Genomic DNA, 14441 nt, shown 5'->3' with positions numbered 1-14441 from the left:
TAGAAAGCTGTGAGATATCAGGCCTGGTTCATCCTGGCTAGATGCATGCTGGCAGTTTTCCATCACCTTTTTGTTCTTGAAGCATCTGTAGGTGGCTCCCAGGAGGATTTGGGCATAATCTTTCCAGGGACTGAAGTCTGATTTAGCAGCCTTTTGTACCATCCCTCTTGCTCTTCCAGAAGATGTGTGGGATGTTTGCCTTTTCCAGTCATCAGGATCCTTGACCTGTCACCATGACTTTCCAAAAATCATAGAGCTTGGTCTTGCAATGACATCAGCCAGTGTTCCTGGCAGCACTGGTATTGTGATTTGTTCCATATGTATGTATATACCACTGCTATACTTCCTTGTTGTCAAGTTACTGTATTAGACTTTCAAAAGCTGCTTTCAGTTTCAGTGTAATGCCATATCTCTTGGAAGGATTCACCATCTAATATACCTTGCCCTCTTTTTAAGTTTTAGGGGGAGGCTTGATGTCAACATAGTCCTTTTGTAAAAATTGTGAGAGCAATAGGTTATTGGTTTGTGAATTTGTGGTGTTACTTTTAGATCGTAGGGCTCATTTCATATGGCTGGATGATGTGGGAAAGTGAAGGACCTTTCCTCACCTTTCCAATGATTGGTGATTATAAAGATAAAGATAATGTAGTGCTAATTAGATAATTCTCCTTTTTTATGACTGGCTGGCCTATTTCAAGCACTATCACTTGTCAGTAAAACACTTCACACAAAGTGTACTTTCAGGTTCAGAGGTTGATCCTAGGTATGGGGAGAAATAGGGTATTTACTTTATTCTTTTTAGCTTGAAAAGCACGTTATCACCCTTGAACTTCACCTTTTAAAATTGTGTTTTCCTTGTGTACCCTGGTTGATGATAGATCATCATCTAACAATAATGGTACTCAATCATAGAGCAGTCTTTCTCATTGTTGGGGGCACTAAATTTGTTAGTGTCTTCTCTGTCTGGTTGCCTGCTTTCATGAATCTTGTAGGCAATTAAGATCTTTACAGTTTGGTTCATGTTGAATGATGAAATTCATCAAAGTATGTATTAATTACTCATGTCTCATACCCTTAGAAAGCCAAGCTAAGAACTTAAGTATGCTGGTTACTTGGTTACTAGCATGTTACTCCTTTCTTTTATTAACTTGTCTATCAGAATACTTTTTTAATTCTCAGATTTATTTGAGGATAAGTCTTTCTCTAGAAAACAAGATAGGGGATTTTATTTCATGAAGAGTCCTTGATTCTTATTACCTCCATGCATACTTTGTTTTATTGCCCATTGCAAGACTATACAGAGACTGTAGTAACTTGTTTTGCTGGTACTGTTGTGCCATTAGCACCAAATGTTCAAAAGGTAAGGATTAGGTCGCATAAAATTCATAAAGTAAAAGTGGAGCTGATGAAGTGTCATTGTTTTTCAAATTCAGAATGTTTTAAGACTTTGTCAGGATAGGAACACAGCCTGGCCAGGTTGGTTACTTAGCTCCCAGAGTTAAAGTAATAGATTTTTTTTTTAAATTTAAAAAAAATTTTAAAATTAATACATGAACGAGCACAGGGTTGTATAACTCTTATTTTCAGAACACCACATGAAATTCAAATGATGTGACATAATAACAGTAGCAGCACAATGCATTACAATTACCTAATAGAGGACAACTACCTGAGAACTATTTTTAAACATTTTTGCAGTTACAGATACTTGAAAAAAGCATGGTTGATCCAGATAAGTCACAGCTTCTTTGGAAGAGCAGTTCTGAGAGCAGCCAGTTTGACTTGCGACATTTTGATACGGGCTGTTGTTGCTTCAGCTTCAGAAGTAGCAGATAATAATTCTGAGCTGGCTCTTTCAGTGAAAATTTGCAAGGGTGATGCAAGTGGAGTTTGTGAAATTCTGTGGCATCTGTGATGAGTGATATCTGCAGTTAGTGATTCAACAACACACACATGAAGTAAGAGAAGAACAGGAAATGGGAGTTACTCTTTGTTGCTAAAAATACTACGATTGGAATGCAAAAAATTACTTATTATGGCTATACTAATAAATGTATCAAAAAACAGACCTGCCTTAAATAATGCTTTTAGTCTTATCTTTCAAAGATCAAGAATTTTACTAGTTGAAATCTGCAACTCCTGCTGTTTCCACTGCACTCTTAGTGTAGTCATATTATTATGAGTTTATTAAGATAGGGCTAGTGTCCTTGTAATTGAGAGGTATTTTTGCTCATGGGGACTTTATATGACATTGAGATATTTGTCTAACCCAGATGATAATTAATTCCTTAAGTTTATGAAGTTGTCGTGGTCAAAACATTATTGCTGTGTGCTATGGAGCTCAGCATTGTAGGCTAAGAGACCAAATTTCAACTGGATGTTTTGAAGGACTGTTCTTGGTAGTATGGCATGGACAGGGCTTGTGGCTGAGAGCAGGGTCAGAAGCACGAGGTTTCAGCTGGGGTAGGTGGGAAGCACTGGGGCCTCGCAGCCGGAGTCCTAGGTCCAGCTCAGGACGAGTGTGCCTCACGGGGCTCACGTACTGGTCAAGATCTCCCCACATTCTTCTGTCTCATTTGGGGAATGCATTTTTACCCATCCAAAATAATGCTACCTATCTTATTTTTCATGTTTTGATTGCCATATGCTGATCTTTGCTTTTTCTCCCATGAGGTTTCCCCTGGTTTTGTTTCATCAAAGATAAAACTACCTTTCTTTGCTTTAAAGGCATCCTGTGGCCTGTCTCCTCTCTGCTTGTCAGCTTACTCAGGTTTGAGAAGTTAAGCCTGCCTAACTTGAAAGCAGATACCTACAATGTAAATCCAAGTCTTCGCAGAACATTTTACCTTCATTAGTTTTATAAATAGTGAAAGATTGTTTTCTGCTGAGCATTGAAGACTGCCTGCATTTTCTATATCTTTTGGTTTATGCTTAGCTATAGCAGTTCATTTGATGTTCTGTATGTTTTGCACTGTTACCTGGGACTGAAAGCTGAGCAACAAGTTAATAGAAGCCCTTGCATTGTAAGAAGTTAACATTAAGAATTCTTCAGTTAGGTTTTTTTCCTCTGGTAGGAGACAGATTTTGCTTGCGCTTCTGATGGAAGGATAGAAGTGGGATCAGAAACGTCCTCTAATGTGGCAAGATTTGAAATGGATAAGTTATTAAATAATATGCTCTGAATGTTTCCAGTCACAGTTCAAGTAAGAAAATAACAGAAAAGAAAACTCATCAAAGATTTGTTTTGCCTAAGTCCACATCAATATGAATTAAGAGTCACAATATGGAAGTGCAGAGCTGCAGGTTTCAAGGTGTGTGGACCTCACTGAACAGCATCTTAAGGCTTTTGTACAATGCTTGCGAATAATTAGATGTGAGGACTGGTGTGTCTCAAACCAGGATCTAGAAAAAACAGCATATGGAGTGGGGACTCATGTAAATTAGAAAGTAGGAAGCAAAAAAGACAAGAATGTATTTTAAGTTACCACCCATTCAGGAGCAAATGTATCACTCAGCATTCTGGAGGGGTTGTGATATGCAGCCCGGAGTTCCTTCTCTGAGATAGAAGCTGGGAACCTTTTAAAAATGTATCTTATAAATAATGTACCGTCTGCTTTTTCTTTTCTTTTTTTGCTTTCTTTTCTTTTTCTTTTCCTTTTTAAGCAGTGCAAGCAGAGGTGGTGACTTCTATCTGTGTCTGAGATCAGGTTAGTGAATGTATGCTTCTGAGGCGTGACAGAGCTGGGTTCCATTCCCATCCTTTCCTGAGGAAGTTAATGTACGCATCTCCTGGAAGGAGGGCCAGGGATCTAAATAGTGGGCTTCCTGAAATGGGATTCTTATTCCCTCCTTCAGAATTTCTTCTTCTTTGCAAAGAAGCAAAGCTGGAGGGGCATGGACAGAGAGGGACTTGTGGCCCTTTGGCTTAATGGTAGATAATTTCATGTAGGAGGTTGAAGTCCTGAGTTGATGTTACTATTCCAGACACTGGGCATGGGTTTCCTGAAATGACAGTGTAATAAAATGTGGGAAAGCCTCCTCCTGGGAGGAAGGAAAGATCAGTTTCAGTCTCCAGAGACAGAGGAGAGAGTTGAACTGGGTCTTGATATTTTGAATGGGTGCTTTCACAGCTGAGCAGCTGTGTAAGAAACAGAGTAAACCCGTCAATACTGACCACACAATTATGTTTTTTACAGAAACAGAGATTCTTGTATTTCGTGTGGCATCCATTTTGCATGGTCACTATACTCAGAAAGCCTGTTAGTTGGGTAAGGTTGGCAGAAGGATATTTGTCAGGAAAAAAAACATTTTTTGGTGTTCTGTTTTTATCATTGTTTAGAAGCAAATTGCTCTTTAACAGCAAGCAAGGAAGGGACTTTGTACCACAGGGTTAAGCAGTAAATATTTAACACTTTTTTTCCTTGGGTTTGCTTTTGGTTTTTTGTGGTTGTTTTTTTTTTTTTTCTTTTTTTTTTTTTTTCTTCCCTAAAACTGTGAAAATAAGGCATGCAGTGCTCTTACCCACAGAAACAGAGGGGAGCGAGAAGAGCTAGCGATGTGCTGGCTGCCTGGGATTGACTTCTTCATTTTGTTACTGATGACATTCATTTGCTATGAGTGGGTGGACTTTGTGAGCCTGGCCACAGTGCACTGTGAAAAGGCCATGCCACTGTGTGTAACCCCACTGCATAAAGGAGATAAATTGTTGGCCTGCCAAAATGTGTGGTGGGTTTCTTTTATTTTTTAATCAGTAATTTTTTCTACTGGTTTGTCTGAAACAAACAGAAATCCTGGACTGTGCTGGTTTGTAATCCCTTACTGATACTTATTATTCTCAGATTTTTCAAGAGAATAATCCAAAAAAACCACAGAGCAACTACATGGGCTATTACACTGTCACTGTTTGCTTTGCAAGCACTAATAATAGTCTGTTGTCCACATCTACAGGTGTTGCAAAGAGTAAATCGGTCAACTAGTACTGCAGTCTCTGTCCTTGCTAACTGGTTCTTACAGTTCTTACATCCACAATGTATCTTCTTTCTGTCCCTGAGAAAAACAAAAGAGTAGTAGTGTGTCCACACAAGGTGCTTCTATGGTGTTTGCTTTCTTCCAGTTAAAACGGTGGGGCACAGCCTGATGCACCAGATCTTCATTCCTGCTAAAACTATGTGGCTGTGGTTTTCCTGAGAAATATTTCGGGGAAAAAAAAATGGATTCAAGTATAAATATTAACAAAGGTTGTGGTAAGGCTGTTCTTCATAGAATGGCAGTGTGCCTATGATGGAAAAGAAGCTTTTTCTTTTCTCTTTCCTGCAGTCATCCCACTCTGATGTTGTCTAATGATTTCAGCATGGTTGTAAGGTTCTCCCCTGCTTCTTGAAGTCTCCTCATTTCTTTTCTCAACTTTTACCAACTGTAATGAACCCTGAAAGAGGGAACAGAAGTTGCAGTTTGGCAGGTCAGTTTGTGAAAACAGTCAGTGCTTGAACATTGGATCTAGTCATATGGTTTGTTTGCAAGAACTTGATGTTCTGCTATTTAAATGTGACATCCAAGTTTTCCTTTTTTCACCCTAAATGGCAGCAGGGCTTAATGTCATCTACAGTGTTCACATGGATGTTTGATCCTGGTTTATTACGACGTGGATTTTGTGCTGTGGCAGCTACAGTTCCTTATGGCTGATAACTGAGTTCACCAAGCACCTCTCCTAGAACTTTTTTCAGAAACAAGTAATTTTCTGTGAGGTATTCTGGTTATGATGACCATTTTTTCATCTGTATAATCGCTTTGGGATACTGATTATAGTCTCTTACTGGGTTTTTTTCTTCCATAAGTGTTTTTATATGGCATTGGGTTCCTCTGTAGTACTGTATCATAAGGTTCTTTGGAAACTTACAACTTTCACCTCGATTAATGATTAAAAGTAATCAGAGTCATTAAAAAAAAATACCTTTGGCCTAAAGTGAGAATACTTTGCTGAGATTCCCTGTGGTGAATAAATGGTGCACTCTGGTGTCCTAAAGCTGCAAGGTGTTTTTACCGATGGCAACTAGAACAACTTTATTTGGAGTTTGTGGAAATAATGGTGCTTTAAACTTTGATACATGCATAATATCCAAGCCTCTAGAGCACACTGTAGAAACGTAGAAGACAGAATACTTGCTGAGGGCAAGTGTCATTCTTTGGAAAGGACTGTTTCCACAGACCTTTGAAAAATGTGTGTTGACATTGAGTTTACTGGGCTGTTTCCTCCTTCCCTAAAAAAACTGAATGAGGGAAGTTACATTGCAGTGATACTTTTATTCTTCCTTTTTCTTTTTCTTACCTCTCGGCACAACATCAGAATCTGTCACAAGAGATGCATTGTGTGCTTTGTGTAACCCTGGTGCCCTATCTGTGCAAAGGATAGGATGGGGTCTTAGTGCTGGTACACTTAAAATCCTGTAAAAATCCTGTTTATGATTCCTGGTTGTTTCTGTATTATTCGTGAGGGTTAATACAGGAGTTTCTTGGTGCCCTTAGGTCTGGTATTTTAAAATATGACAGGATCTGCCCATAGACATTATAGTGAGATTACAGAGCTAAACGGTGATTTAATCTCATCACATTGGTGTAGTGTAGTCTCAGTTGGGCAACTCATTCTTGGCTTTGGGTCTAAGATTGCTGCATCTACGTGGCAATATATGATGCTGATTTACCAGGCTAGGTCAGCCCAGGTGTGGGAAACTTGGGGAATTTTCAGGTATGCTGAAAAAACCTCTGCAAATAATTTGGGTTGGTCTTTATTTTTGATAGTGCTGCACTGGAACAAGCAGTGTGGTATTAGGAACACCCTTTTGGGAGGACAGGAGGTGGTATGGGTGATAGCTTGAGTGTGTTATATTTGGTATCTGGCTACAGCTTCTAATTCTGCTTGATATGTGCTATGAAACTGCTGTTATCACAGAATCATAGCATGGTTTGAGTTGGAATGGACCTTTAAAGATTATACAGTTCCAACACCCTGCTACGGGCAGGGACACCTTCCACTAGACCAGACTGCTCCAAGCCCTGTCCAGCCTGGCCTTGAGCACTGCTAAGGATGGGGCAGACGCAGCTTCTCTGAGCAACCTGTGCCAGTGCCTCAGCACCCTCACAGTGAAGAATTTCTTCCTTATAGCTAGTCTAAATCTTCCCCTCTTTCAGTTTAAAGCCATTCCCCCTTTTCCTATCCCTCCATGCCCTTGTAAAAAGTCCCTTTCCAGATTTGTTGTTGGCCCTTTTACATGGACTGGAAGCTGCTCTAAAGACTCCCCAGAGCCTTCTCTTCTCCAGGATGAACAAGCCCAGCTCTCTCAGCCTATCTCCATAGCAGAGGTGATCCAACCCTCTGAGCATCTTCGTGGCCTCCTCTGGCCTTGCTCCAACAGCTCTACATCCTTCTTATGTTGGGGCCCTCAGAGCATGATGCAGTGCTGCAGGGGGAGTCTCACCAGAGCAGAGGGGCAGAATCACCTCCCTTGACCTGCTATCCATGCTTCTTTGAATGCTGCGCAGAGCAGGGATGCTTTGTCTCAGAGATCAGTGAAAGGTAGATGCCTGTACACATAGGTAGCTGTTGGTAACGAGTGGAAGTGGTTATGGCCACAAGCCATGAAGTGTTTGGACAATGCTCTTAGATACATGGTTTAACTTCTAGGTTGTCCTGTGTGGAGCCTGTGGACCTCCTGATTCTTGTGGGTCCCTTCCAACTTGGGCTATTCTGTGGTTCTGTGATTTTATTATAATTACTTTTTTAAAAAAGAATAAAAATCTGAAAATAGAAAATAAAATACATTGGAGAAAAGGGCAAATGTGGAGCCTTTATCCAGTGAGACTGTAAGTCCAGAGGCAGTTGCATGCAGGTGGATATCTCTTGTCAAAGCAAAGCTCTATTGAGCTTTGTTCTATTGATTCTCGGGATATTCTTTAGCATCCTGCTTCTGTGTCATGGTTTCAGGCTCTCCCTCTTTAACAGAACAGCTTTTACAGAGAAACATGCTGTAGAAATGTTTAACAACATTGGAAGTGTTTTTCAGGAAGCCTATATATAGGTTTCAAATGTCTCTTAGTAGGTTGCTGGTAAGGCCTAGGAAGGGATGCTGGAAGCAAACTAAAAATACTCCCATTTCTTTTAGAATTCATGTCCTGGAATAGATCCATGCTTCCTTTTTTTTCATCTTTCTGCAGCTGATACCTATTGTCACCCTGAGGGATCATTTGGACTTGCCAATCATTCAATTCAATTTACTATTTTTTTTTTTTAACATATGTGTATGTATGTGTGTCTATACACAAATGTGCGTGTGTATAAGGTATGTAAAAGTCGGGAATGTCAAGTGTCTTAATGACACTGTTTTGTAATGTGTCAGATTTAAAAAAAGTAAATCAAAACTAGATTGTAACTGTCCAGTGAGGAATGAACATAAACAACACAGAGCAAGATAACTTCAGATAAAATACTGTTCATTCATTTGGGGGGGACCTGGTGCATGTATGGTCATGAGGTTTACAGATAACCCGGGGAAAATGAATAATTTGTGTCCTATTACAATAACATGATTTAAATATTATTTATAGGATATATTAATAATAGTACAAATAATATAAAAAATAAAAATACCATAATAATGACGATGATAATGATAAAGAGGGAATTGTTAACAACTGATCCTAGACATTTTATTTTTATTGCAGAAATGTGCAGTGGATAGAAAAAATGCTCTCCTGTCCACATGTGAAACCAGAGGGCTTTCCAGCTGTTTGATTTTTGTGATGAAATGTGCAGGAATTTGCTTGCAGGGAGAGGGAGTGGGGTGTGTGTGTTATTTCTGTACATAATATTAGATACATGGTTTTATGGAGAGGTGGAGGATTTTTTTGGGGGAGAAGGTTTGATATCTGAAGAGGGAGTGACGGAGGGATCCAAGATGTGATTTTTATTTCTTTTTAATTAAAATGTAATTTTTATATTTTCATCCTGAACAATAGTTTCTCCACATACAGCACAGGATAATGATGTATAAATTTCAATATTTAACAAAATTATCTCATCCAAAGCGAAAGCTCGTGGCATTGTCTTGGTTCTGTTTATAGAGGGGTGCTTATGCTTACCTCTCAGATAAGTGCTAGTTAGTGTTTTGCTACTCTGCAGGATTAAAAGCATTACTGCAGGTACTCTTGAAAGGATGCATACTAGAAAACCAAAATAAGTCTTAGTGCTCTTATATTTATTATGAAAGTAAATTATATTGAGACCACTTTAAATGCTGCTTTTGAGTCTTTATGCAATACCTCAAGAGAAGGAATAACTTCACTGTGCTGGTTATAGAAAACTGGCTGACTACAGGTTTTTATTAGGTCAAGTAATTTTCCTTTGGAATATATCTTGTAAGAGTGTTTTCTTTGTAAATAGTGCATGGAGTAGCGGAATGGATGAATTTGAATAATAATTGTTCTTCCACTCTTCTTTGTTGAAGCATTCCGTTATGGAGCTGTGCCTTGAACTTTTCTTATGATATGCATAAATATTTACCAGGGAGAGCTCATACCAGGGTCTGCTAGGACCCTGAGAGTCTCCTCCTGCTAGGAGAGGGCTCTTCTCCACACCATATGTTCTGATATGTTGTCAACTGTTTGTGTACATTATGCAGCAGTTGCTAAACAGTTGGTACTGTTTTCCTTTAAGAATGTGCCGCTAGCTTCAGGACTGCACTGCATACCCTATAAAAAATAATTCCTCCACCTCCTCCCAAATGTAAATTCAGCTTGTTCAGCAGCAGCCTCAAGCCTGGCATTGTTCGCTATCGGAAGTGGGAGCTAAAGGGGACAGACATTCCCCCTGCTCAGCGGGAGCACAGAGCTACGTTTTGCCCTTGTTGCATTATTAATGGCACAATGTTTTTATGTTGCAGATGGCTAAGAGCTAGCAAGGCATATTCAGGATCATGATGGCTCAGTTTCCCACAGCCGTGAATGGTGAGTAGCTGGGCTGGGTTTGTTTAGTTGCGGTGGGAACATTTGATTTTGGGGTTTTATTTTTAAATGCTGATTTTAGTACCTGCAGCAGCATTATGGTCAGTTTGCAGCAGATTGCCTCCTGTAGCCGAACCTGTAGTGTAATACTGGTAGAAATTCAGTAGAAACATTACTGCAGTGTTATTTGGAGTACAGATATGTTTGGAGCATCTAGTAATCTTGCAATATTAAAGGTTTGAGGAATGTGTGACTTCTAGTGAGAGTACTGTCTGACTGCAAGTGGGGAATATGCTAAGTAATAGTTGGTTAAACTTGCATACCTTTCCTTTTACGTAATCCAGCACAAAATGTGTTTCATTATAATATACTATGCTACTTATTTTAAACCGAAATATTTGAATGTCTTGCTACATTGACAAAAATAATTAGTCTTTGTCAAAATAAAAAAAAGTTAAGAATTTTCCTCTTGATTCTGTGCCTCATCTACTATAGAAACTTTTGAATATGTTTCTTGATGATTTCCTGTCAAAGATGTATGAGAGTAGAAACCTTAAAATTGCCTGTGCATGTGTGTATGTGTTTGAGCTCTTTATTTCTAGAGCTATCTTATTTGTGAAAACACAATTTGCAAACATCTGCTGAGAAATTGGATGTTGTTGTTGTTGTTTACAGAGCTGGCCAAAACAAATTACTTCAGATATTCCACATGGGGAATATTTCTCCTGATAAAAATAGGGAAATAGATGTAAGAAAACCTATTTCTTACCCGATTTACCTGTAAAGGTTACTGCAGGAGGTCTTCATTTAACTAATTTAGAAAATCATCACTGCTGAGACAATTGGGTGAGTAAGGCAACGTAATTGTTTTTTGCAGAACAACAACATTCAGATTTCAAATTAAACCTGGTTTAGAGTTTCACGTGTGCGTAAAATATTTTATGAAGAAATGATCGGTGTGATCAACACCTTTGTTTTTATATAGTCAGCTGCACCTTCTTCCAGACCTATTTCACAGACTTAACAGTAAGAGAGAAGTAAAAGGAATCAATATATTGTATATAATAGGGAAAACCTCAAATACCAGGGGTTTTTCCCCCCCACTTTTTGGACATAACGTAAAGCATTTTATTTATTTGCCACATGCTCTTTGCTCCTTAGTTTAAAACAAACAAACAGAAGTTCTCTTGAGGGAGGATACAGGTTAATGTTGTTGGCTGTCTCTGTGGTTGATTTATGCATAAACTATTTGGGTTTGGCTTTTTAGTCCTTGGTTCTTTTGGAGGTCTGCAAGTGTATCGGCACTGAGCACGTACATCACTTGATCTCTGAAGTCTTAGTTTGGGAACATGATCCTTTCCTTCATTTGAAATCCCTTGGGAGTACTGTCTGCTGCTCCCAAAAGGAATGGTGCCTCAAGATGCAGCCTTTCCCCTCACAGAATTTTACTGTGTTGAAAAACATAGTAGGAGAATGCAAGTGAGAAAGATTCCAGGGAATAGTTAAGTTATTGCTTCTCATATATATATTTGAATGACTGAGTGTAGCTTTGCAGTCATATTTCTTACCAGAATTTATTAAATTTTAAACAAGTCAGGTGGGAAAAAAAGTAGTTTTAATGTGATTTCTGGATAAATCCTGAATAACCTTTGCTGTTGAAATTGTAGTTCTCTAATCTGTGTTCCTCTTCCCTGCTGCTTACTACCACTGTTGCTTGTATTCAGAGTAGTTCACCTACATTTACCACTCATTGCTCAGTGGAAACCTCTAATTATATTGTTAGCCCTTGGTAGTGATTTCAAGCATGAGATGAAGAATGAGGTTGTGCGTGAGGCAACTAAACCATTCGGCATTGCTGCAGCCTGAGAGCACTGGCTGGCTGCCACACCTTTGTATTAAAGAGTGTTGACCCTTTCCTTCTGTATCCTACTAGGGGGAACGGGAGGTTTTCCTTGGGGGAAAAAAACTCTCTTACTAAGGTACAATATACTTAGCTTTTTGCTCATTATTATTGTGAGGCATGAGGTAGTTTCTGTTTCAGGACTACTTTTGTCATTCAGTGTTAGAGAAAAGTGAGTAAATAACATGGGAGTAGATGTATGCGCAAGTGTGTGATTATATGACACAGGGTGACGTGAGTTCAAGTGACAAAGCATGATACTCATATAGTCTCAAACCCACACAAGTAGAAAATGCTACAACGCTTTATTTACTAATCTAAGCAGAGAAAGAGAAGTCCATGCAAGACCTCAAGAAGAAAGGGTGACTGAGTTCTGTGCTTGAGTTCTAGTTGAGAGATGCTACTTCACTGGGGGCAGCTTGAGCTCAGAATATACCTCCACCGGAGCATTCTACCAAGACTGTCCAGCCTCAGCATGTGGCTGATGGCCAAACTGTGTTATACTGAGAACTGGCATAGTCTTCTTTGCTTGTGTGGCCGCATGTAAACTTCAGCTTGTTGAGGTGTTGTGTACTCAAGGGGCACATGCTCTTGCTATACTGCTTATCTTTCTTCTCTAAAGTCATGGAAGGATGCAGTGAACAGAAAGGTGGTCCCTTTGACTCTCCATTTCTGTCCAGCGTGACCTTTGTGGATGCCTCACCAACAGGCTGGAAATATAAAGAGGAAAAGTAAGACTTGAAGAGTGTGCGTTGGTTTTTCTGCAACTCAGCGCAGACCTGCCAGTTTTCACAAATTTATCGCCTGTGCAAAATACAAAGGTTGTGATGACGTTTTTGTGAATAGGTGAGGCTGAGTAACATGTTTCTTCTTATGTAGAAAGGCTGCCAAATACAAACCACACACAGAGCACCAGATGGATAACAGACATGTATCTCCGTGGAGTCCAGTTCTATCAAAGAACGGCTCCAGGCATATCCATCTCTCCAGGCCATAAACAAGACCAAGGATTCCCTACTGAGGATTTAGTTTTATCCTGTAACCGTCTGAATATTGGTCATTATCTCTGAAAATGGTAAAACAAACACTGTTTCTGGTAGTTTATGCTCATTACATACAGTTCTCCATCTGGACAAAACTTTCTTAGGAGCGCATCCCAAGACTTCAGAAGCTTTTGGAAATGGCATTTAGTTACACTAAGTAACAAATACCTTCAACAATTGTATTTTAAAGAAGGAGTTAATATATTAACCACAAACAGCAGTGAAAGGGATAAAGGCTGTAATAGACTAAAATGGACTCCCACTTAATTTGTCTTTGTGATTGCTATCTTTAGCACAGAGCAGGAAGAAGTAGCCCGCACTGCCACAGGATGCCGTCTTTACAACTGGAGAGCAGTTGCAAGATGTTCCTGTTCTCCTAACTCTCCTTCTTTTGTAGGCTGTAGAGGTTTTGAGGGTTTAATGTCCCTACTGATGCTGCTTCTTGGTTTGAGGAGATTTAATCTTGACAATCCAGCTGAAACAAGGAAAGCAGTATTTGCCGATCAGTATCTTTCACATTGTTTCCTTTAGTACCATTGGAATTTCTGGGCTGTGCATTTTTTTGTTTATGTTTTTATTTGTCCTTCCTCTTCCCTCCTGCCACCTGTTTCCTTTTGATACAATTTTTTGTGGTGCAGCAGGAAAATACCTCTGATAAACTGAGGTGCAAAAAGTAATACTTGTAACTCATGTCACATGCTCCTCAACCTTCGTAAGTGAAACTGGATTTTATACTGCTGTGAACAGAATTGAGTTTTGTGTCGCTGCACTGAGGTGTGTTAGAGACTAGGGTAGACATGAATGGGTTGAGTGAAGTCCTGGTTCCACTGGTGTCAAGGGTAAACCACTGATGATAAGTTCTGCTGAATCTTCTCTATTAAAAAGTCTGTCTCAAGATCCATGGTCTGAATTTTTTTAGGAGGAACCCTGGTCATCACAGTTCAATTAAAACGTACTTGAATGCAACCTGACTCTTAAACTTGTGTGCACTGTAGATAAGGAAACTGTAGACCTGGGTATCAACAAATGTAGATAAAAATACTAGGCTGAATTAGACCTTGCAAAGAAAATACCAGAACTTATTCTCCCATCTCAAAGAAGGAAAAGGGAAGAAATTCTAAGACAAGGACAAATATTTTCTCTGTCCTTACTTATAAATTAATCCTTCCTCTCACTTTTTAGTGAGGACAGTGGTGTCTGTTGGTAGGGAGCAAAATTCATATGTTGTAGTTAGAAGGGTGTCTAGTTAGAAGGGTGTCTATCTTCCACTGCCACACCCTGCAAAAAGAAAGATTTCCAAGTGTGTGTGCTGTATTATGTTTTCCTCACTCCTGACAAGTCAGAAATAGGGCTATAGGATTGCAGAATACAAAGTGTCTTATTCATATTTAATTATGAGAATGATATGATTCACACAGAAAATGTAAGAAGAAATCATGGAAGGAAGAAATAATTAGACCTGGAGGTAAATGTTAAATGGAATAAGTCAAACTAAGTGTTTTAGA

General features: G+C 39.2%; 1 protein-coding gene across 7 annotated transcripts in view; it reads left to right on the top strand.

The window, feature by feature from the left end:
- ITSN2 (intersectin 2) overlaps positions 1-14441 on the top strand; it is an 84128-nt gene that overhangs the window by 3768 nt on the left and 65919 nt on the right. For all 7 annotated transcript variants that reach the window (XM_080616179.1, XM_080616180.1, XM_080616178.1 and 4 more), the window contains exon 2: positions 9933-9996. In XM_080616179.1, coding sequence (XP_080472305.1) covers positions 9966-9996 — 31 coding nt within the window. In that variant the 5' untranslated portion in view covers positions 9933-9965. The remainder of the gene's footprint in view (positions 1-9932; positions 9997-14441) is intronic.

This window comes from Psittacula echo (assembly GCF_963264785.1).
Source record: "Psittacula echo genome assembly, chromosome: 4".
Classification (NCBI taxonomy): domain Eukaryota; kingdom Metazoa; phylum Chordata; class Aves; order Psittaciformes; family Psittacidae; genus Psittacula; species Psittacula echo.
This window is presented reverse-complemented; position numbering and strand designations above follow the sequence as displayed.